The sequence below is a fragment of the Mixophyes fleayi genome, chromosome 8, assembly GCF_038048845.1.
Source record: "Mixophyes fleayi isolate aMixFle1 chromosome 8, aMixFle1.hap1, whole genome shotgun sequence".
Lineage (NCBI taxonomy): Eukaryota > Metazoa > Chordata > Amphibia > Anura > Limnodynastidae > Mixophyes > Mixophyes fleayi.
The window spans coordinates 5,435,109-5,459,611 of record NC_134409.1 but is presented as its reverse complement, the minus strand read 5'-3'; the positions used below and the strand labels follow the sequence as shown (position 1 = coordinate 5,459,611).

Genomic DNA, 24,503 nt, shown 5'->3' with positions numbered 1-24,503 from the left:
TGAACAGCACCAAAGCTGCTGTGAAGCTACCAGGTTAATCATACCCTGCAGGGCATGCTGGGAGTTGTAGTACCACAACTGCTGCAGATCTCCAGGTTACATCTCTCTGCCATATTGCCTCCAGCTCTGGACCTCAATTTCAGACCACAACCCTATACGGCTGCTCTTCCATGTCAGTGGTTTTAGATCTATATAGTAGTACTTCTGTGCTTGCAGATGGTCTGGGTCATGCTGACCGTAATATACCGTAAAAGTAAAATAAACATTTTTTTCTTAGAAGGTTTTGGTCAGATCACAATGCTGGCTGCAGTTTTGTATTATTCTGCTTCATAATTGTATACAATACTGAACAGTATATAATATGGTCCTGGCTGCTGAGTATAACAGATTCTCCAATCTTTCCGATGGAAATGACAAGCCCTGAATCTGCTATATGTTATTGCAATTTGACCTCAGGTACTGTTCTGCTGTAGTTATTGATTGGCCCTTTGCTGTGTATTCAATATTGCTTAAATATTAAAGATGGTGACCAGCTCCTGTTTCAGAGGGTGCCATAAATCGGAATATTCATACCGCACTGTGTAGTGTGTTAAGCAGCTGCAAGGTAGGCTAGAAAGAAAGGAAGATGCACATATTTAAAATGACAACACACCAAGGCATTGTATGATTCAATGTGGTACATACGCCCCAGAATCTGTTGGTTTTTGGTCTCCCCTGCATGTAATCTATGTTTGAGGTTAGGTGTCTACAGTAGTGGTATTAGTAGTTTCAGTTATATATTCAGAATGAAATTGCTCGTACACTCTGAATGGGAGCCGCTCTCTGCAACTGTCGTCATCCAGGATACGTTGTATGTTCACAATCAGAATAGCAATGACCCAGTAATGTTTAGGTCAAGGAAAAAGCTTTTACTGCTGGAAATTTCACATTAGCCGACTGTTCCTTAGTATTTTTTTATTAATTAAGAATACACCTCTCACACTACACCAAAGCTGTATTCACCAATTGCAGGAATACAATTTCTATGTCTAAAAGATGAATCTTCATTTGTTTCGAATCTGCAAATTCACTATTTCTTTCAGTTCTAACGGTAAAACTACACTGCCGTTCTTAGATTAAAAAAATTAACCCGCTCTACATATTGAAAATACAACAACTTTTTACGCCACTAAAATAAAAACTGCATGATGATCTCCTGTTAGTTTTTTTATTTTGTATCACGCGGCTCAATGGGTCGTGTCCTTCTCTGCTTAGATTGGTTGCCTTGCGTGTTTACAGGAGTGTATCTGCCATGTGATATGTTGTGAATATTTCTCAGTTGTTTCATATTGCTATATTTGTACTACATGCAGTTCAAAATAAACATTTTAAAAAACACACCACTAAGCTCTATAATATAATAGGGCTATATATATATATATATATATATATATATATATATATATATATATATATATAATAAATTGTTTACACCGTTCCCAGGCTAGGCTATCCTTCCTTTTCATTTAGTAAGCACACTAATGGTTGCTGTTGGCTTTGTGTTGCGTAGCGCAGATTGTTTTTCCTATAATGAAACCTTGGACATGTTGATGATATTGCTCTGTGCTGCTGCCTGATGCAAGAAGTGTCAATATCTTAATCTCTCATGAAACACTATTACTGCAGGGACAGTTCACGTCTACTAGATTCCTCGAGTGCCATTATTTACACTGATTTTGTGTGCGGCCCCAGTATTCACGCCAAGCCGGTGACCTCACTTCATGCCCCAGTGATGTCATTAGTGTCCTGCAGTCGTATGAACAGCTGCTCAGACCAGAACATGGCTGTGTGGGTGATGGGATGGTCTCCCTTCGTAGTACAGAAAGGAGTTGTAACATAACCATGCACATCGTGCTTGTTTATATCATAGGTTCAGCAGCTTAGCAGCCCTCTACTGAGATAAATGGGACTGCAGCCAGGTCTGTGCCCTTGCAGAACGATCAGGGATTTTGCAGCAACTCCTCCCCTGCTAGAGTGGGCTGGATATTGCCGTCTTTTGTAACAGATTGTTGTAAAATAATGGTTTCAGTTGTCGGTCACGGTGTACTTGTTGTTTCGCATTCTGTTATTATCTGGGTTTCCCATTACAAGACGTGACTGTTTGTTATTAACCATGTCACAGAATAAATCTCTTAACAGCCAGCAAGGCAGTAAACTAGATCTTGTTGACCTTTTAGAACCTTGGCTTGTTCCACTTGTGTATAACCCGACTCTGCTGAGACGTGCAGCAGGTAGAGCTTTGTATTCTGTGTCGTTGTACAATATCAGTCTTTGGCTGTTTGCTACTATGATTTCCAGTACTGGACTATATACACTAAGCAGTGAAAACTCTGTGAGACAAGAAGTGTTTTGCTGTATTACAAACTGTGAAAGGGCATGAGATGTTGTCCCCATGGCATAAACTATTGGTGTCTGTGGCTGAGATGTTTGCCATTGCTGGTTTTTTGTAGTTTTGTCAACCTTGTGATCTATAAAAAAGAACAGAAATAAAATAAGTGCCCCCCCCCCCCCCCCCTCGCTCCCTCAGGATACTTTTCGCTCTTCTTCCACCTTCAAAATAATATGCTTGTAGACCAGACTCCCCTGTGGCGATGTCTGATCTCCTCTATTTATAATGTTGTTCAATATCAGACCTACATTGAAGACATGGTTCTGATTGGGAGTCTGACATTGGGCCCCCGTCATAGGATGATTGTTGACAAGAGATGATGGAGAGGATATCCTGTACCTCAATATTGACTGAGTAATAAAACGGCATATCAGTTACCCTATAGATGGTAATACTCCCCTGATTGATTGAAAAAATGTGTCCAAGCCCATTTAAGGAACTGTAGCTATAGGTGAACTCTGGTTCTGGCCCAAGATTTCACAGTTTTGGGACAAAATCCAGATTTCTAAACTCTGTGACAGATGCTCCAATAAACAGTCTCCCCAACTCTGTCAGTATACGTGTGTGTGTGTATATATATATGTATGTGTGTGTGTGTATATATATATATATCTGTAGTATATGATAGGTTTGCCTAGAAGAAAAACTAATTTTATTTACTGCTCTTGGCATAAAATCAACCCGGTCCTACAAACCGTGGACCTTTTTATATTTATCTGTTATTGTTTTGTAATTTTTGTATTTATTATCTGTCTGTTCAAAATAAAACTAGCTGACATTGCTGCTAACAGTTTACACACTAATCCAAGTGGAAGGGACATTTTATGAAAACTGGTGCAATGGTAAAATTAAATGATGCCCCAGTGTCCAGAAATGTCCCCAGCTTAGGATTTGAGATGTGCCTCAACCAATCCTCTGAATTGTACATTTCCACCTGTTGTCATTCCATTTCTGAACGGACAGATCTGTATTTAGAGGTGCAGCCGTACTGTACGTTTCCCAAGATATCCTCTGCTCTTTAAATGGCCTTTAATACAGATTACTGTGTGTGTTATTGTGTAACAGCAGAGCATGATTAATAATTACCTTGCATGGAGCAGCCTGTGTAATGAGATAAAGTATATTGGCTATTTATACTGCTGTTAAACCACTGGTGCATGTTAGTGTGTGTTATCAGGTGGTTGGGTTTTTTGCAGGACCAAAAAAATGCTTTTTGAAGCTTTAAAGCAGGACTGGCCATCCTGTAGCTCTACAAATGTTTGTGAAACTACAAGTCCCAGCATACTTTGCAAACTATCTGCTGGCTATCTGATGGCAAAGCATGCTGGATCTGGTAGTTTTGCAACATCTGGAGAGCCACAAGCTTGCCAGGCCTGCTTTACAGTGTACTTGTGGCCTAAACCTAGTAGAAGTATTCAATGTGCCTCTTAACTCCATGCTGTCAATAGTTCCTAATGAACTGATAGGCTGGATTCTCACAAATATTGCTCACGCTTATGCGGTTTAGTAAATAGAGGACCCTTGATAACGAGAAGCTCTTTGTTACCTCACCTTTCCTATTGAGTGTTCTATTCAGGTTTACAGGCAAACAGCGGGTTGTGACATTGTTACATTGACCACATTGATTGCTAATCCTATGAAGTGTGTTCGCAGCCTGTAATGTAAGTGTATTGTGCAAGTGTAGACATGCTCTGTCTGCTCACATATAATCCTCTATACCTAAAGCTCATTTACAAACATAACTGACATTCTGTGTTTATGTGAGTCTGCTTCCTTAAAGATTGTCACAAAGCTGCAAATTAAATGGAGCTATTAAAGTTTGCAACATAAAGCCCCTGGCCACAGTAACTACTACAAGATTGTTGTTTTTTTTATTGTTCAGGAAGTGCTTCCTTGAATGAAATGTGGTGATATCGCTCAGCGTAGTTAGGGACACTGTTTAAATGTACTATTTGGTTACACCTGATCAGGTGGGATGATTAACTACTTAATGTCCTAGTTCACAATCACCAGTTAGAGCCAAAAACACTGGACAGTCCTAGAAAAACAGCCAGGGGAGGTGTTTGTGTGATACGCCTGCGGGTTAGTACTGACGGACAGAAGAGGCGATGATTAAGGCAGTTTACGCCCCACTTGCTGCTTCTTGACCCCTTAATTAATTCGTATAGATGGGTCAATCCGGATAATGCTGTGTTGATATTACTAATTCCCAGTGAATTCAGGAAGTTTGGGATTTTTTTTGTTTTCTGCATTCCCCTAGTGTATTGCTCGTCACAGGAGGTGTACTAGCACTGCAGGAGGAGGAGACCTTAGTGATACAATACATTATACAAGGTGGGGTCGGCAGCTAATTGGTGGTTGCAGACTTTATTTTAGGTGGTCTCACATGGCAATGTGGAGAACTACTCTCCAAGAATAATTCAGTAATAACAGTGCAACACTATAATGTAGCTGCTTCTGAAGTCTACAGTCAAGAGGCTTAATTCTTCATGCTGTTTTCCTTATTGGTTTTGTTTAAATTGTGATGTTTATTTACAATACTTTTCATTTCTTGCTAGTATAAATTGCTCAGCTGGAGTCTTTTCTCTGGTGGCTTAATCTAATGTTCTTTGTGCAGGTAGAGCACCCCTTAGTGTAATGAAAGGTAAGCGCTGCATCTCGCGGAGACAATTTAATATGCTGATGTTTATAAATCGCTTGTATCCCTGTATTTGTGCTATTACGCTGACGGGCACAGCAGGGTATTTACATATTGGTTTCATAAAGTTCTGTTGTGTGATTTTTCCAGAATGTTATTAAACATCTTGCAGGAACCAGTTTCTTTTCACTAAAAACAATGCCCCTTTCTGGTTAAGACAAATAAACTGAACCAGCAAATTTCTGTAAATAATGTTGATGTATCCTCAAAACTTGTAAAACCAATAGCTGTAATGTAAAGTTTGCCTCTCACCATGTATATTTATGCCTGGTACCTCTGTGTATATATTTCCTGTGTCATTTATGTTTGTCAATACATTCTGTATGGGCTTATTTGTGGATGAATGACGCTGGTTCCTGCGATCTCATTGGTTGAGGACGTACTGAGCTTAGAGGTGATTAGCTTGCTGAGTGCTGGAGGGGTTATTAACCCTGTATGGGAGGCAACATTTTCACGATAGGCTCCCAATAAAATGTTCGCCTTCTATCTCTTTAATTAGAGATTAATTAGTCGTCGTCGTCCCCCAGCACTGTGGCTGCTGTGATGAGTCAGGGACTGTTGTGGGGACACAATGATCTACAATGTGGGAGGGCGAGTTTGTTCCCCACCACATGACACGGTAAAACCCAAAGCGATGTAACTTCCCTGACATCAGTTGGCTACAGAAGTGCCAGAAGGTTTGTTAGAGCTTTAATGAATTTCTGCTTAAATTTGACCTTAAATGTGTTCAGCTCTTCATCTAAATCATGAAGAGTTTGAGAACCAATAAACCAAATAGCGCACACTCAGAGGGATACTTTTCCATGTATTGATCAAAATGATCCAACATTTAGGGGCATATTCAATTCCGATCCGCGGTAACGAGCGTTACCGCGGAAAATGCGCAGTACTGCCGGTAATACGGTACCGCGGATTAGGTTCGCGCCCGTTCCAGCGCGATCCCGCGGATCGGGATCGGAATTGAATATGCCCCTTAATGTCTTTGCCAGAAAAATATATGCATGCTTTAGATGCGTTTTAGTGATGTGGCGGTACGTTTTCTGTGCCGTTTCTTGCGTTGTGCGTCTGCCAGTAGATTTTGCTGTTCTTCCTTTCCAGAACTCTGCTGCCCTGTCTTTTTAGTCTCCTGGATAAATTCAAATGACTGTCAGGGCTTCATATTAATGTCTCCAAATCAGAAGCCATGTCCATAACATTGCTTAGCCCCGCATGTAAGCAAATCGCTCTTCATTTTGGATTCCACTTGTACATTCCAGTGTGACCACTCATGGCTATTCTTTGCAGGCAAACAGAAGAGTGCTTGAGGTTTCAGCTTGTTTTAGGCCCAGGAGATTTAATGGCAGTAAGGATGACCAGACTTCTCAAAATACTTTGTTGTGTCAGTCGGGACTCTTAGAAGTGTGGTCTGCAATCTACAAGCTTATTTTGAGAGGAATAGGGACCAGGGGGTAAATGTATCAAGCTGCGACTTTCCAGGAGGTTTGAAAAATGGAGATGTTGCCTCTAGCAACCAGATTCTAGCTATTTATTTAGTACATTCTACAAAATGACTGCTACAATCTGATTGGTTGCTAGAGGCAACATCTCCACTTTTCAAACCCTGTTGGAAACTCGCAGCTTGATACATTTACCCCCAAGAGTTTGTAGGTCTGACTTGTATAAGTCAACTAGGACTATGGCAGTCGGGTGGTGCTCGCCAGATCTTCCAATTGCTAAGAACAAGAGGAAGATTTATAAAATGGGAACTTGGTGGTATGTGGAACACCTGCTGCTAAAGTATAGTCCAACTGGAGCTGCATCATTCACACACATTGTGCACAGTTTTCTGTGTACTTCCCAAACTGGAGGAAGTGTAGTATTTATTTATTTTTTCCTGTGTAAGAAAAATAAATATAAATAAATAAAATAAAAATGCATTAGTTACAGATAACAGGTCACCTGTAATTCAAAAGTTAGCAATACCTTGACCTTTGACAACTTTGCTCATTAATAAAATGTATGGTTCAGATAATATTTGCAACATCCTGTAATTTTAGCAGTGTGGTACAAAGAATAGTTTCTTCTTTGTTGTTGTTGTTGGAAGATGAAAGCTGTATGGTACGTCTGTGGCCAGACCTGGAGGGCACCGCTGCCTGACATGAGGCTGATTATTCAGTGGCTTTCATGGTTCAGAGTGGTTTGAATAGAAACTAAAATACAAGTTGTATTATTAAAGTACATGTGACCTTCTCCTGCCTCCCAGCTTGGGGTCATTTATCTTACAAATAGTGGGTCAAGGGACCATTTCACAATGCAGCCCTAGGACCCAATTCTGCTCTACAGAAAGCTCTATTGTACAGCTAGTAAAGGCAACGGCAGGAAAATTCTGGTTAAAGGTTCTATATAGATTTACAATATAGGTTAGTGAATGCTACAGAGACCCCTTTACTGTGAGTCAGCTGTTAGTTTTACTAGTACTCTTACATCATCCCATACTGCATTGTGTTCACTCTATGGGGAACTTGGGTTGAATTTTGGGTGCCGTTCACTTTTATAATTGCAAAGTTTGCCTTACCAGTGGTGTGGTCCCCGTCAACCCCAAACCCAGGAGGACCCTTATAATTTAATTTCTTTTCATTTGTCCAGATTTGGGAATAATGACATGTTGTATTGTCAGTACATTCCTCACACTCATCAGTAGATCACTAATGTTGATGTTTGGGTAAAGCACTCAGGTTATTGTCTCACAGGCGATCTACTAGCCCTAGGAAAAATATAATTTGCTCCCACTTTATACCACCCGACTTTATAGTGACACAGTTACTTACCAAGGAGTACATACTCTACCTAAAAGGTAATCAACACAGATTGCTTGTGCAATGTCACCCTCTATACAGCACCAACCTTGCTATAACACCAGTTTTTGCTTGTTTTAGGCTAGTATTATAGACTAAATTATAATTATACTGTATTATCGTGATGTCTAGGTTCAGATTGTGCAGGATTTCTACAGCTTTTCAGTTTGCCATTATAATCCGTTTCAAATATTCTATATTTTTGTCAAGGTATAAGAACTGATACCACTGTATTGGTAATTAGTGGTCTTTAATCTAAAATAAGTTAAATTCCATAATGAGTGACTATAAAACACAAATGGGTCTATTTACAAAGGTGCGCTGAGCCATATAAACAGAAAATAGCAATTTTCTCTCATGTTCTTTACTAAGGGTTAACCGAAAGAGAAAACATAGATTTTTCATAACCTATTTTATTGCTTCTGAACGCAGCCCCATATTTTAATATTGGGACTGCGAAACTATGTAGTTTGTAAAGTTGCAAAAAGCTTAAAATCCTGACTATTTCTTAAGATGGTGTTAAGCAGCAATCATCCAGAGAGCCCTGTGCATCATCATCATCATCTATTTATATAGCACCACCAATTCCGCAGCGCTGTACAGAGATCTCACTCACATCAGTCCCTGCCCCATTGGAGCTTACAGTCTAAATTCCCTAACACACACACACACACACACACACACACACACACACACACACACAGAGGCTAGTGTCAATTTTAATAGCAGCCAATTAACCTACCAGTATGTTTTTGGAGTGTGGGAGGAAACCGGAGCACCCGGAGGAAACCCACGCAAACACGGTGAGAACATACAAACTCCTCACAGATAAGGTCATAGTTGGGAATCAAACTCATTACCCCAGTGCTGTGAGGCAGAAGTGCTAATCACTGAGCCACTTACCTTTATCCAGCCGGAGCCTTTTGCATTCATGAACTGCGCATGCCTGGATATTTTACCATTGCGTGCTCAGAAGATTTCCTAATGTTTATTAGATAAATAGCTATAAGTCAGTTTTTGAGATGGCATTGTTGCTGTTTGTTCACAGTACTATATAGGAGTTTTAGAGGCTTGGGGGCCACAGACCTGTTGAGGTTTGTTCAGTGTACGGTATATATTAAGGGATGACAATATGGAGTGTGACAAGATGTTCCTTTTTATTCCCCTTTGTTCTGCATTGCAATCCTGCATCTCATCTCTTTGTGTAATGAAATAATTCCCTAATCTCCACTTCTCAAACACTGTTAATTAACAGGAGCGACCTCACTTTTCTAAAGCAGAAGCTAATTACGCCTTTTGTTCCTCTCGTTTTGTCACGGCGTTGGGGGTTCTGCATGAACAATCTCTCTGTAAAGGAGTCTAATGTGGATCACAAGTTACTGTGATTAGGGGTTAGATATCTACAGCTAAAACTACATCAGTATTTTATAACCTCAAATAAGCATTTGTCTACAGTATTGTGTACAAGTTACAGCTGCTTCTTTCTGTTTATCATTTTTCCAAAGACTGTTCTTTTAGACGAAGGCTGAATCGTGTTTATATGTGTGTGACTAATGGCGGAGGAGTGGTAGGTGGGAGACAGGTGGGTGTCACATTGGCGTTCAACGGCATATTTTCCAGCCACAAAACTGACTCAGGAGGTGACACAAGCTAATTTATTAACAAGTGTCTTACATTGGGAAACTCTTTTTCTTTGTCAAAAATACATGTAGTTTTCGCACATCTGAATCGATCTTACGTTTCTATTTATGACCCATCGCATATTGCTCATGTTAATAATCATTTCTTAGCGCAAGGAAAAGAAATGCATTAACTTGGTAAGTTATCAAAATATTGCAATCACTTTACTTATAGGTTCTTATGACCTTGCACAATTTGCGATGGGGAGGAGCACAAAACCTGCCAAGAAGGGATCCGAAGATCCCTCCACTGCGATGCCCTCCCCACATCAGCTAACGGCAACTTCAGATGACATTATCTGTTGGGGTCAAGCTCCGAATATCAGAGCTTGTGCAGCACGGTGGCTCAGTGGTTAGCACTTCTGCCTTACAGCACTGGGGTTGTGAGTTCAATTCCCAACTATGGCCTTATCTGTGTGGAGTTTGTATGTTCTCCCCGTGTTTGCGTGGGTTTCCTCCAGGTGCTCTGGTTTGCTCCCACACTCCAAAAACATACTGGTAGGTTAATTGGCTGCTATTAAAATTGACCCTAGTCTGCATGTGTGTGTGTGTGTGTGTATATATTAGTTAATTTAGACTGTAAGCTACAATGAGGCAGGGACTGATGTGAGTGAGTTCTCTGTATAGTGGTGCAGAATTAGTGGCGCTATATAAATAGATGATTGATAGGGTATTCGTGGCGCTGTATAAATAGATGATGATAAATAGGGTATTTTCACAGTCCCCATAGACTGCTCTCCGACTGGTGAAGTAAAAACCATTGGTAATATTTACAGATGTTTGTGAAATATTAGCGTACACAGCAAGATATTGTGTTGTAGAAAGTAAAGTTCTGTTAGGTCACTGAATAGTACTGCAGAAAACCGCTACAAGGCACTTGTAAAGCATTTCCATGTGAGTTTTCTGGCTGAGGGTGTCTGCGGTCTGGAATTTGTAGCAAAGCCGTTTGTGACATTAATGCAGTGTCTCCGATCACACACAAGCCTCGGAGCGGGCTCCGATCTGTAATTTGTAGTTGTGACGCTCTGCGGAGTCTTATAGCTGTGCTTAGAAATTATGGCACTATTTAAAGATGTTCTTTCATTTACAACATTGCATTGTTTTGGGAGCTTTCAGAAATGTACATTTCAAACTTACAATGAGTCATATTGTCAGTGGCTTTAGTGGTTTCTGATCCCACTAGTGTGGGATTTATTCTGAACGTGTCATCATTTTCTTGTTCTACTTCCCCTGTAAGCCTCAATATAACCACCCCCCTACCCCATTGCACTTCAAAATTGGGCTCTTAAATCCGGCAGATGACATCAGTCATCTTAGAGAAAGTCTTATTCCTTGTCGCTCAAGCAGCAGCTATAGAAGAAGATACAGGAAGCTGAGGAGTCTGTGACCTTGCACAGGAAACAGCTGAACAATAGCAGAGCTGGAACAGCACTTAGTAACTTTGTTTCACTTTTGTATCCTGTCATCTTAAGTCTCCCCTCCAGCTGCAGAAGCTGTTTGCATAGTTCTTGTGTAGAGGACTAATAAATATGTAAATGCATGCCTTATGGGAAGACACCTTAAAATTAGTTATGTATCTTTAAAGGGCTGCGGGAAGAATATGAGAAATTCGCAGGTTAAGATTAAACAGTAATGTTGTCGTCATCATCAACATCATCATTTATTTATATAGCGCCACTGATTCCGCAGCGCTGTACATAGAACTCATTCACACCAGTTCCTGCCCCATTGGCGCTTACAGTCTAAATTCCCTAACATAAAAAGACCGACAGAGAGCCTTGTAATCAGCCATAGTAGACTTCAGGTGACGTCCTAACCAGGAAATAAAATACATAGACACCCCACGGGGGACACAGGTCTCAGATTTTACTGATTATATGGCCAGACAGTGGACTTCCAGCAATGCGACTGGTACGGGAGGCATCTTGCAGTTTGGCGCAGGGGGCTAAAGCTCCCATCCACTGTTTAGTAGGAACATTGATGCACCCCCTGATATGTTAAGACCTAGAGCGACAGAACGTAGATCTGCTGTGAGGGCAGACAGGGAGACAGGCGGTGCTGCTCAGTCTGTCTCTGGTCTTATTTGCATGGCATGTTTCTGGCATTATGGAGATGCTGTCGGCAAAAACCAAAGTCAGATTAGTATATAAAAAGTAAACTTGTGTAATACTGACCGTCTTAGAGTCTACCTTACACCTAGCCACACAGGAGTGGGTAGGTGTTAGTGACTTGATAGGTTGAATATTGGTCTCGCCCCAATAATGCCAGTACTGTGCGGACACATTCATTGTGACAGCGTTTACTTTCACTCCAAGTCTGAATTCTCCGTCCTGCAGGACACATTGACATTTGGGTCGCTCACAGGACTTCCTGGGCCAGCGGATAGCACTCTGCGATGCACAATGACTGGCAGGACCTTGAAAGACCGGTCTCTTCCCCACACTGTGGCTGTTCCGTGACTTCTCACAGTGTCGGCTTTGTTGTTCCAGCTGCGAGGATGGCACGGAGCCCTGTTTAATGATCGTGAATTATTCAGTAGTATCTCTGTAAATAAGACATCGTATAATCTGCCTCTTTCTCCTATTCAGGCCTTTCATTTAATGCAGCAGATTACATGATGTCTGCTATAAAGGTTATCCGTATATAAAATGCATTAATTTGCCGGAGGGGATGGAAGTGGAGGGTACAATTCGCTCACCTCCGTCTGCAGGTGTACAGTGCAAGTTAAGAGTGATACAAGTGCTTCCTGTCTCTTAGCTGTGGACGGTTCTGTCTCGTTTGACATTGTTAGAATCTTGAGTCTTTGAATAATATTCCGAGTGGTACTTTTAGTATATTTAGTTATAGTGATTAAAAATGTTTAACAAACTTCTTGAAGCGGTTTTTTGTTTTGATTTTTCAGACGCCAATTTTTTCCACTGAATATAGGTTTTCAAGATAACCGAGTCATTATATTAATGCACGGAAGGCTGAATTGTAATGTTTTAGATTGTTTCAATCAGCTTATGGTCTCCCTATTGGATAATTTCTTTTGGGAAGGTCGTCCTGAGAAGACTTCATGACTAGAACTGTTTCCTGTCCATCTTTTTCTGTGATTTTGTGTGACCTTTACTCTGGTTAATGTTAAAAAGATATCCTGTATTATAATTGGTTGATAAGAATTACATTCCGTTCTATTTTATTCCAATTGGTTAATTATTAATTGTCCCTCTCGCAGGGGTTTGGTTCCTTGGGAAACCAAGTGCTTTATAAACGTTGACCGCCTTATGCCAGGGCACACTCCTTAAAAAGTCCTGTGTGAAACGCGTCGGGTCAGGCTGGCGTTTAGTGATCCACAATTGGGTAACAGATGAAACTTTGTTGTACCTGTCGTCTTCCCCAATGGTGGCGATCTGCTGTGATCTTTGTTATGTCTACATGCCTTGTCATTGTTATCTGGTATAAATATTTTCAGTTTACATTAAATAATTTTAATAGTCAAAATATTGCTCAAGGGAGCATCCTCTTTCTTTTTTTTTTTTTTTTTTTTTTTCTTTGAAGCCTCAGATCTTTTGGGTTCTGGTGGACTGGTCTTTTGCACACTTTTTGATCTCCTTCAGGCCCCTCTTGTATCTCAACTCCTCCAGATTGGTATTCCTGTACTGAGCTTGGGCAGTGGCTCAGTGGTTAGCACTTCTGACTCACAGAACTGGGGTCATGAGTTCGATTCCTGACCATGGCCTTATCTGTGTGTAGTTTGTATGTTCTCCCCATGTTTGCATGGGTTTCCTCCCACACTCCAAAAGCATACTGTTAGGTTAATTGGCTGCTAACAAATTGACCCTAGTCTGTGTATCTTTGTGTGTTAGGGAATTTAGACTGTAAGCTTCCTAGGGGCAGGTACTGATGTGAATGAGTCCTCTGTACAGCGCTGCGGAATTAGTGATAAATAAGTGATGATGGGCGATTTCATTGGTTTTTTTTCTTTTTAGAGGAATATTATCCACTGGTTTTTGTATTTTCCTTGTTCAGTTTTTACTGCAAGCTGTGTTTTGTGTGAATGTCTGCTTTGTCGTACTTCATAGAAGACGTGTGTTTTAAATCTATCTGTGTTGAGAGGTTGTGCGTAACAGCAAATACTTAGAATAGGATTACTGAGAATTTTTCTGCAGTTTTGGGTGACATGGGGGGGGGGAGATATTTTTAGATTGCTTTAAGGAATACTTTCAGAAGTAACTACACTTTTACCTTCAGCAGTGGAGGGCAGACTGTGGGTTACGTTTATTTCACTCCTAGGAGCAGGGAATGGACGGACTCCTCATAACTTACCTGCTTCTCCTGCGTTTACAACTAGCCCAGTGCAGACATTAAGGCAGCCAGGAACGTGTCTCTGGCCTACTTTGCGTCTCCTTGCTGGGCTAGTGTCGTCGTCCGTTCTTTATAGTGTCCTGCCTGCCACTCACCTGTGTCCCCGGACATCTTCCAAGAAGGGGATTTAATGGCAAGTGTAAAAATCCCCCTTGTAAACAGCTGTCTGCTTAACATGAATGTCTACCAGGCGTTGGAGCATGCCGTTTAATGTTCTGCTGTTCATGATTGTGTTTGTGCGCCTAAGTTGTGTTCATCATTTGTAAAACAATACCTGGCCAAGTACCGCAGGCAGCTATAAAGCCAACAATGAGTCTGACAATTTAGTAATTTCTGAAGTATTTATAATCTCTTTATTGCAGTCATATTTAGTCCTTGAACATAGTTATTGTTGCAAGTGACAATAGACACGCTTAAGGCCTTATAAATGAGCGGCTGCTTTATTACTGCAGGTCTACAGCAGCCACTAGATTAACACAATTGATAAAAGCTTAAATGAAGCAGCCAATGTGTACATAGACTTTATTTGTATGAAAAAAATGGATAATACAAACCAGCTCCTTATGTGCTCGATTAGTTTTCACTTAACCCTTTTATAGCCAGAGTTATTTTCCACCTCAATGACCACAGCTGTTTTGCTATCCTTGCAGTGTGGTCAGCAATACTTAAGTGAGTTGTGTAGGTTTTGTTGGGACTGATAAAGCTTTGAAGAATTTGACACCAACTTCATTTGGGTGGTTAACGCTTTTTATTTATAACAAAACCATAAATCTAGTTGCAGGTGTTATACCTAGTCCTATAAACAGTCCGGTCAGTGAAGAGAAGGGTGGGCGGATGTGAAGAGATGTAAAGAGATGTCCATTCCTTTACTTATACCTGTCTTCAGGCAACGCAGTTAAACTGGTTCTAGGGGACTGTTTTTCGGAGGAGATTTCTTATAACGTTACTATTTTTATTCTCTTTCAGAAGAACGATGAGAATGGAAACAGTTCTAGAGAAAGTATCGAGTTCCCCACCACGAACCTCTATGAACTGGAGAGTCGGGTGCTCACGGATCACTGGTCCATCCCCTACAAGCGGGAGGAGTCCCTGGGAAAGTGCTTAATAGCTTCTACCTATCTGGCGAAACTCGGTAAGCCACGCCTCCCCCTTCTGACTTCTGTACACAAAGCTTTGTATCGACTTTCTACCAGAATTCATGCAGCAATTCACTTATAAAATATAATAATCAGCATTGTCCTGCACTCCACTGCAGCTCTGTTTATAAAGAAACTTCTATTCGAGCCCCTCTGTTGGTAAAGCTTTACCCGCGTCTTTAGGGTCGTGTCCTCTTGGGGTTTCATACAGGTAAATACAGCTGAGAGTTCAGTCATGAGAACTGTTGAACTCACTGGCCCCTCCGCTCTTTATGAATCAACCAATCCACATAGTGCATTTCTGAACAAATCTGCAAAGCTGTCACTGAAACTCTGCCTGCTTAGAGAATCTCCTCCCTCCTAACATGTCAGCTTGCTGCTCGGTTCAGCTGTTTAGTTAAGTTTAAACATTCCACTAATGTCATGTATAATAACTCTGTAATTAATGTAAAATACTGCATTTACTTGCTCTTTAAGGCCGTGTGTGATAAATACATTTACATTTTTATCAGAATTTGGGTGTTGAAATCAGATTTGCGCATAACTAATAGCATCTCAAAGTTACAGACCAGACATGTTGTGGCAGACGGGTACTGAAGCAGGATCCGTGTTGTTTTATCACTGTTTATTTAATCTCCGCAGTGATGATGAGGCTGGCAGCGCTGCAGTGGGTGTCGGTGATGCTGCGTATGTGCCAGACAGACACTTACTTGGTGTTTATGGTTTTATATGATGTTTGCACCATTCCTGAGCATCCTGTGGTTCTCTTGTTTCATGCCCTTCTTGCCAAAAACTTATCTGGGCAGCCTGTAGCTCTCCAGCTGCTGTGGAACTACAAGTCGCAGCATGCCTTTGTAGTTCAGTAACAGCAAGTGAGGTACATGATGCCTACGTACGATCTGTGGGTCATAGACCCAGATTGTCCAGTATGCAATAGAAACTGTTTTTTTTGGGGTCCCAGAACAATAACACTCTGGTGTAAATGAATAACACGTGGCAGATTGTGTTAGCACATCTGCAGTTGTGACATCTTCGGTTATTGTAACCTCATTTTAGGTTTTCCTCCTTCCATAATCTTTGTTCCAGTTAAAATTGAAATATTTGTATCTTCACACTCCAATAGCACGAAGAGGCTTCTGTAACCCAGCTCTTAGTTTATGGAGTTGGTCTGTAGCCAGATGTCCTCTTGTGTACAGAGGAAGCACAAACCATTCATACTGTCACATTTGTATAATCGTTTCTTCACTTGTCTAATTTTACCAGGAATATAATGGCCTGTTTATTATAGCAGTGATTATACACTATACACAGACTCTGCCTCTTTCCTGGCTTATGAATCTCTTGCAGATGGGTAAAGTGAAATTCTATGGAGGATGACTGAAGAACTATATTACTTATATTTGATTGCGCAGAGATAGTGTTTCTGCAGAATAATAAGTTGGAGGAGACTGTACAATGCTGAGTGTTCCCAGTAATGCTCAGAGGATTTGCTGTGAGATTTCCGTAGTATGTTCTAATAATCTGAACCCAGGGGGCGGGGCGTTGGTTCAGCTGCAGTGTAGCTACAACCTCTACCCTCCACTACACCCCAGCTCCACCTCCCATTGTGCCCCCCAGACTTTATATTACAGGAAAATCAGGATGCTGAATGTGGGGGATGAAAGTATACGTGTTAAGTGCTTTTGTTTTTAGCTCTTATCTTTTGTACCCTGAGTATTTCTTCTTTGATTTAAAGAATCCATTTATAACCTTCTCGACATAACTATAAAACGTGATTCATCTGTCGGTCTTGACGACTCCGTCTTCCCTCCGCACTCTTTAGGTCAGGCTCCTGTCTGTGTGGGGGTTTTCTAATTGGTAGAATATTATATGTTGTCGCTCACGAATAATATACAGAGGGCTGTCTCTCTTGTTGTACTATGACTGTTCTATAATGTTACTCTGTTTTGTGTGACTTTCGGACAGGTCTCTCCGATTCTGACGAGAACTGCAAAAGGTTTATGGAGAGATGTATGCCAGAAGCTTTTAAAAAGGTAAAATGAGCTAATCTTGTACTTTGTTCCTCGTTCTGTAGTCACTTAATTCCTCTACTTAATAGGTTTTCTGGTCAGATACTTTCCTCACGAGGATTTACTTGACAGTGGATGCTGGTTTAGCCCATTAAATGTCAGCCTCCACTGTGTGTGTGATGGGTACACAGTGTAACTAGTCATGTGCTTATGCCACGATCCCTAGAGCAGTTTGTCTGAATGATGCAACACGTTCTGCTTTTATTACTCCTGTTTTGGACGGATTCCAAATTCTGTTTTATTTTTGTTCTTTGAAGTTGCTGACATCCAGCGCTGTCCATAAATGGGGCACGGAGATCCACGAGGGGATCTACAACATGCTGATGCTTCTGGTAGATCTGGTGGCGGAGCGGATCAAGCAAGAACCAATTCCCACGTGTCTTCTGGGCGTGCTCACCATGGTAACGCGTCTTCCTGTGTGGTGTTTCCACACACAGTTATACAATGCTCAGGGCTTTCAGTAAGAGCTCAGACCATTTACCTGCTGAGTTATTCATCAGGAAGTGTCTGGTTATCCGCTGTACAGACAGTAATGTGCTCTGAAACTCTCCATCTTGTTCCCCATAGTACATTACCTTCATAACGATCAATAACCGTATCTGGATAAGTGTCTTAATTTATGTTCTCCATTACTTGTGTGTTTATCCCTGTGCAGTATCAGTTGCTGATATAATCAGGGCTTTTCCCTATTGGCAAAGCTGTGGTTTATTTAATCAGATAACTTACAGCACAACTGAATCTCCAGCTAACCTGAGTTACATCTCCCATAGTCCCATGCAGCCAGGGCCTGGATACAGATGGTTGGTTATTTGGGGGGGCACTGTTCACCATGGGGTATAGAGGGCACTGTGCTGATGTAAGGAACCACTGAAAATAGACTTGTCTGTCCTGCTCCTCCCCCTCTAGGACCCTTGCTTGGAGACCAGTCAATTTTGGGGTTTTTTTGGAGGGGGAGAGTTAGTGCCCAAGGGGGCGTTCCCTTTTCCCCCCCAGTTATTCTCATTAAATAATTTTTCCTGCAAGAGAGGTGTTCTCTGCTATATATATGTTTTTCTGTTACAATATGTTTTTCTATGTACACACAACATAATTTCCTGCACAATAGAAATGAAAGCACAAGAATTAAAGAAAACAATATTTGCTCCGCTAGCTGACTAGGTTACATGCATTATTATAGCCTGACTTTCTGAATGTGAATCTATGTCCTTTAGTCTTCTCGCAAATTATCCTTAACATGAACTTGTCACCTACCCAACATGGAGGCATTTCGTGGACCGAGCCATTGTTCAGTCTGTTTCACTAGGAAATAATAATATCTTGGAGGCTTGAGGTGCCTTTATGATATTACTGATTGTTGGTGAATTTCTTCTGTATTCCTGTAAATGTTGCGGCTGCTTCCGGTGTGTGAGATATGGGTGCACTGCAGTGTATGCTTCTAGGATAAAATAAATACTAATTGGAAGTTTGTATCTTCCTTCATCGCACCAGGCCTTCAATCCTGACAACGAGTATCATTTCAAGAACCGAATGAAGATGTGCCAGAAGAACTGGGTGGATGTGTTTGGTGAGGGGAACACTTTTGCGTTGTCACCGGCCAGCACTCTGCAGAAGGTGAGAATCGGCCGTCATGTTCTCATCTCTTCCGTTTTAAGAGATGAAGGTAATGAATTTATATTGTCCCTTTTGTCTTTCGTAGGAACCCCATGGCTGGCTGGTAGACCTGGTCAACAGGGTAAGAATGGTGGCTGACAGGGAAACGAGGTGGAAACATGGCACATTTAATGAAATCCAATATATAAGTCAATTTCGAAGTATGTTTGTTGGTGGCGTAACATAAAAGGACTTTGCAATAACCAGTTTAGAGTCAAGTTCTTAAGCAAAAAAAAAAAAACCTAGAAATCTATTTTTCCAAAGGTGACTTTTTTTAAAAAAGGAAAAGAAAACGTTTTTATCAAGTTTAAGTTGTTAAAAACTAGCCAACTTCCCCCTCGTCTGGCAGTGTTGGACTACTATAGGACAGTTGAGTGGCAATATGCAATACTTAGATATATAGGGTACAGTTTGCATTTTTAAGGGTTAATCCTGTATCTATAATGGAGTTCGGTGGTGGAAGTTTTTCTTTCCAGCACCTACAAAATGTAAGTTTTTAAGATGAAGTACAAAGAACCTGTCTCTTGTTTTACTTTTTTCTTTTTTCCCTGCAGTTCGGAGAACTTGGTGGTTTATCAGCGATTCAGTCTAAGCTGAACTCTGAAGATATAGAACTTGGGGTAAGACCTCTGTTTACTGTCTGGTTTCTCAGTGCGATAGTTCAAGGCTTTTCTCCAGCCCATAGGTCTGATGTTGTGCGTTTGTTTTACATCAGGTCCATCTTCCTCTGTTGCTCACTACACAACTTAAAGGGCATCCATCATGTCATGATTTTTCTTTCTTTTATAGATAAAATAAGTTCTTAAAAGAAATCTGTTGAGAAAAAAGTAGTATCCACATTGGCTAATTATATATGTTGCCAGATCGCTCTCGCCTGACTTCCGTGTCGGAGCTATTGAGGCTCTGAGTCCATACTGCGCTTGCTCGCTGTAGCTGAGCTGGTGCTTTCTGCCACCGTTTTATCTCTGAGCTGCTCCATCAAACTGCTTAGCTACCTTTGTCAGCAGATGATCAGCTAACGCCGTGTAGAAATAGACATGTTGGATCTTCTAAGGGGGTGTCACAAAAGCGATTCAGCAGAAAGATCGCTGAAGGAAGTTGTTGTTCAATAGGCCTTGTCCAGTTAAAAAAAAATAAAAAATGCTGCTTGTAAAGTTCTTCACAGAATCTATTTAACTTTTCTGGAACTAGTTCATCATTTGTATGACAGGTGCAGGGAGATAACGGATTTCTGTGAATCGATTGTTTGCATGAGCTGTTTTGTTGTTGGCCCTAAACGCTGCTTGAAGCTTTTCAGTAGCTCTCATAGAAGTAAATATACCTGTGTCACACCCTCTAGGGAAACATAGATTTCAGTTGATTAGAATCTTAAAAAAAACAAAGCACTGCAGGAAAAAATTGAACAGAGAACTCACTTGGGTCGTCTCCCTTTAGCTGCCCACAAACATTGCATTGTTTGTAGATAAGATTGAATTATCGCTAGGTGCATGGCACACAATTGATGATCGTTGTCATCATTATCCTTTATATAGCGCCCCTGATTCCGCAGCGCTGTACAGAGAACTCGCTCACATCAGTCCCTGCCCCATTGAAGCTTAGTCTAAATTCCCTAATACACACACACACACACACACACACACACACACACACACACACCAAGAGACTAGGGTAAATTTTGATAGCAGCCAACCTACCAGTATGTTTTTGGAGTGTTGGAGGAAACCGGAGCACCCGGAGGAAACCCACGCAAACACAGGGAGAACATACAAACTCCACACAGACAAGTCCATGGTCGGGAATTGAACTCATGACTTAAATATATGGTCATAAGTCTGATGGTCCAGTTAATCAACCAGCAGTTGAATAAAATTGCATTGGGGTGTTTGTGGGCAGATTGACTGATCAAGGAAATATCAAGTTTAGCGGATTTTAGATGGTTCTGTTTGTTCAAATTGTTAATTGAAAAGATATTACCATTAATAAAGGTTTAGTCCCTATGAGTTATATATTTTGTAGCACTGTGAAATGTGTATACATTTTCAGAGATTATTGGGGGTGTGATACAATTATATTTATTGGAAATATATATTTCTTTTCTAAGGCTTGTTTCTGTATCTCAGTAGTCCTGTGAAGATGTAAAAAATGCACTTGCTGAAGTATGTTCAGATGCGCCCCCTAGTGATTCTTGTGTAAAATAGAATAACATACCATGGTTACTTATTTGCAAATAAAGATTAAATTAACATTAAAAACAGTCAAAAATCCATGGCCAGTCCCTTTCAAAAGGAAAATTCATAATATTTACAAACCATTTTTATAGTGGCAGTTTTTGAACCACTTTATGGTGGAAAATCTAATACAGAGGCTATTTGGCTTCTAACAAAATTACCCTATTGTGCATTGTAGGGAATATAGATTGTCAGCGACTCTAGCAGTTTGATAAAGATCCACTGCATGTACCGTTACAGACATTGTGGAACCTGCTGGGTCAGGGGAACACTATTCTACATGGGTCCTCCACAAACATAACATGTTTTAGCTTTTGGATAAAGTTATACTGGGTTTCCTCCATAAGTCATTAAAAAACTGGTCAATGGTGTCTCTTTATTCTAAAGCTAGTAAATGCAGGATTACATGGTGAAGGGGTTAATCATTGTCTGCATTTCCTATAGTTCATGCCTCTGGGGTAAGAGGCCCTTAGAAACAGTTTAGTCCTTAGACCCTTATCGTTGCTGGATTGTTGCATGTTTTGAGCGTATGTATTGCTGAAGGGAGAACGGATTTCACCCGTCATAGGACTTATGTTCTGTTTATCCACCAGGCAGTGTCGGCATTAGTGCAGCCTTTTGGAGTCTGTGCAGAATACCTCAATTCCTCTACTGTACAGGTAAGAGAGCTCTATAGTTCTAGCAAGTCGTACAATTGTAATTGAACCTGTCAGGTGACCGCTCTGTGCGTCTTAAGTGCAACAATTGTAGTTTCCTTTCTTCATTTTCAAGGGTCCTCTAATCAACTGTAAGTTTGCGTCAGAATACATTAAGCTTGTATTAATTTCCTGCCTGGCATTTTCTATTCACCGCACATATCGATCACCTGCGCTGTCTGTTCAGGGGCCACGGGATGAATCCTGTTGCTGCATTGGCCGATACACGTGTGGCTCACAGACCAAATAACAAATGTCACATTTGGCCTCTGTGTAGCTAAATAGATGTCAAAGGACTGGGTCTGTGGCCCAATTTAAGCTTTGAACACCCATAGACTTGTGTGCTCCACCGAACGGCATTGTAACATGTCTCTAAAAATCAAAACACTGAATAGATATTATACACAATATGCATTTTTATTGTTTTGCAAAAATATCCGATCAATTTTAATTTCCATCTTTCTTTCACATGCTTTAGTTAGCCGAGTAATATATGGTAATGTAGACACCGTCCTGTGTATATTTTTACCTATGACGTGATTATTTTCTGCATGTATTTGCTTGTGCGGCTATTTCTAGCATGTGATTACTGACATGTATTGAGATTTGACGTGAAATATTTCTTATCAGCCAATGCTGGATCCAGTTATACATAAGATGATCAAGTACGTGCAGGGCGTAGAAGAGAAGGATCTCAAGGACAAGGTAATGTTATGTACATCTCCATGACAGAAGTGTGATCGTCTAGATTACAATGTAATGGAATATACTGATTATTATTAATTCACAGTATTATTTCTGCTCCACCAGCCACCTATAAAGTTCCCCATTCTTGTCAATCTGACATTTCTGGTTGGTTCATTTGATAATTTAAACTAAAATGTGCTCCCTGCTTCTGTGCTTCCATTCTATTAATAGGTTTTAGAATTTTTACCCATAAACTTCCACCTTGGTTAAATGTACATTCTTGGGCTTTTTTGTCAGTATGGACAGTACCCCTGGACTTACCCCAGAATAGTTATGCTAATAACACGTAAGAGTCCAGCTTTCCCTGCTCTCTTCCTGTACTGTAAAATTAGTAAATGTACATAGAGGGGTAGCCCTTAAACGGTGCAAATAAGTAACTCCTACTGAGAAGTGATTTATGGGACGTTATATTTACATGGCAGAATCCATCCTACAGTCGTACTCTTCTCATTGATCGATCCACCCACCGCAGCAGTAACGGTGAGAAGCATCCGGGGGCATAAACCTTTCTATAAAAGGTGATTCCCCAGAGTCAGAACGCTCCTGCGGGGCTAAGGGTCTTGTGAGGGTCTCTGAATCTTCACATGCATCAACAGAGGTAGGAGGCTGCACTACCTGCGGTACGGGACAGGCCTGTTAGGAATGCTCATACGCCTCATTTCCAAATGGGGAAAATTTATTAACAAATTGAGTGACAAAAAAGGCTTTTGGTAAAGCTGCAGCCTTCAGCCATGATTCTAAATATGATCCAGCTCAGCCATAAGCTCCTTGCAGAGGAAAGAGAGTGAAGCAAGTAGAGTGTGATACAAAGTCTTACATGAGAGGTGCCTACATAGTGTGATAAGGAGTTTCCCTCGGAATAAAGTATTTTATATAATATTTAAATAGCAATTCCCTAGTTCCTCCTTGACATGTAAAGGGAGGTTGGAGAACAAAGAGAAAAGGCAACTTTACACAAATAGTGCAGTTAAACCATTTATATTTGTCTTTTTTATCTCTAGTATGAGTAGTGCTCCCATGTCTGGTTCAGTCTTTCAGCTATATGGTGCGATCAGCTGGTCCACAGTCTTTCACGATTAGTCCTGGGGAGCAGTCTGACGGTTCACCGGATGATGTAATCTGTGCAAAGTTTGTTAATTAGGTGCATTATTTCCCCACTGCCATAAATCTACACCGAGAAACCAGCAACAGACCTACAAGTCACCCACACGTATGAAATTCTAGGAAGGAAAAGAAAAAAACAAATGATTGCAAAGTAAATGCAATAAAATAAGAACTATGAAGTTAAGGCACTTGCTTCTGGCTGGAATTATAAAACTATTTCTTGCCCAGTGAAGAAAGTCTATCTTGGTCCTCTGGCCAGAGGGGTTTCCAATCCCTCTTTGGACAGTCCTACTCTAGGTAAGACTTCTTGTCTCATTGTTCCTGAGGCTTATCAAGGTAAGGAGTTGTATGCTCCAGATATTGAAGCTTTAGAGAGAGAGAGCCTCAATGGAACAATGGCTAGGGTGTGTTTGAAGCAATTCCCTAGTTACAATAGGCAAATAAATTCCTATTCAGGAGAAATGTGGTAAGAATCTGCCATGCATTAGTAGATGTTATTGTTAAAAACGTTGACTCAGAAATGCCGTAATTCCTTGGCGTTTCCCAGAAATCACTGGTGGGTAACAGTTGCTTATTTGCACAAGAGAAGCTTAAAGCTCTCCATAACCCTGTTCTGTACAGGTAAATGTTTTCACTTGCTAGTTATGAGCTATAACAGATGTCTGTTTTGCTTCCAGAGGTTGGTCAGTATTCCAGAGCTGCTGTCCGCCATTAAGCTGCTCTGCATGCGATTCCAGCCGGACCTTGTGAACGTTGTGGATGACCTCCGGCTGGACATCTTACTCCGAATGCTCAAATCTCCTCACTTCAGCGCAAAAATGAATTCACTTAAAGAAGTAAGTCATCTTTTCTGCTGTGCGGCCCGATTACACGTGCAGTTCTCTGGGT

General features: G+C 40.9%; 1 protein-coding gene across 2 annotated transcripts in view; it reads left to right on the top strand.

Moving 5' to 3' along the window:
* USP24 (ubiquitin specific peptidase 24) overlaps window positions 1–24,503 on the top strand; it is a 60,885-nt gene that overhangs the window by 5,021 nt on the left and 31,361 nt on the right. For both annotated transcript variants that reach the window (XM_075181721.1, XM_075181720.1), the window contains exons 2-10: window positions 14,953–15,118; window positions 17,088–17,155; window positions 17,449–17,592; window positions 18,680–18,802; window positions 18,888–18,923; window positions 19,396–19,461; window positions 21,663–21,728; window positions 22,395–22,469; window positions 24,293–24,451. In XM_075181721.1, coding sequence (XP_075037822.1) covers window positions 14,953–15,118; window positions 17,088–17,155; window positions 17,449–17,592; window positions 18,680–18,802; window positions 18,888–18,923; window positions 19,396–19,461; window positions 21,663–21,728; window positions 22,395–22,469; window positions 24,293–24,451 — 903 coding nt within the window. The remainder of the gene's footprint in view (window positions 1–14,952; window positions 15,119–17,087; window positions 17,156–17,448; window positions 17,593–18,679; window positions 18,803–18,887; window positions 18,924–19,395; window positions 19,462–21,662; window positions 21,729–22,394; window positions 22,470–24,292; window positions 24,452–24,503) is intronic.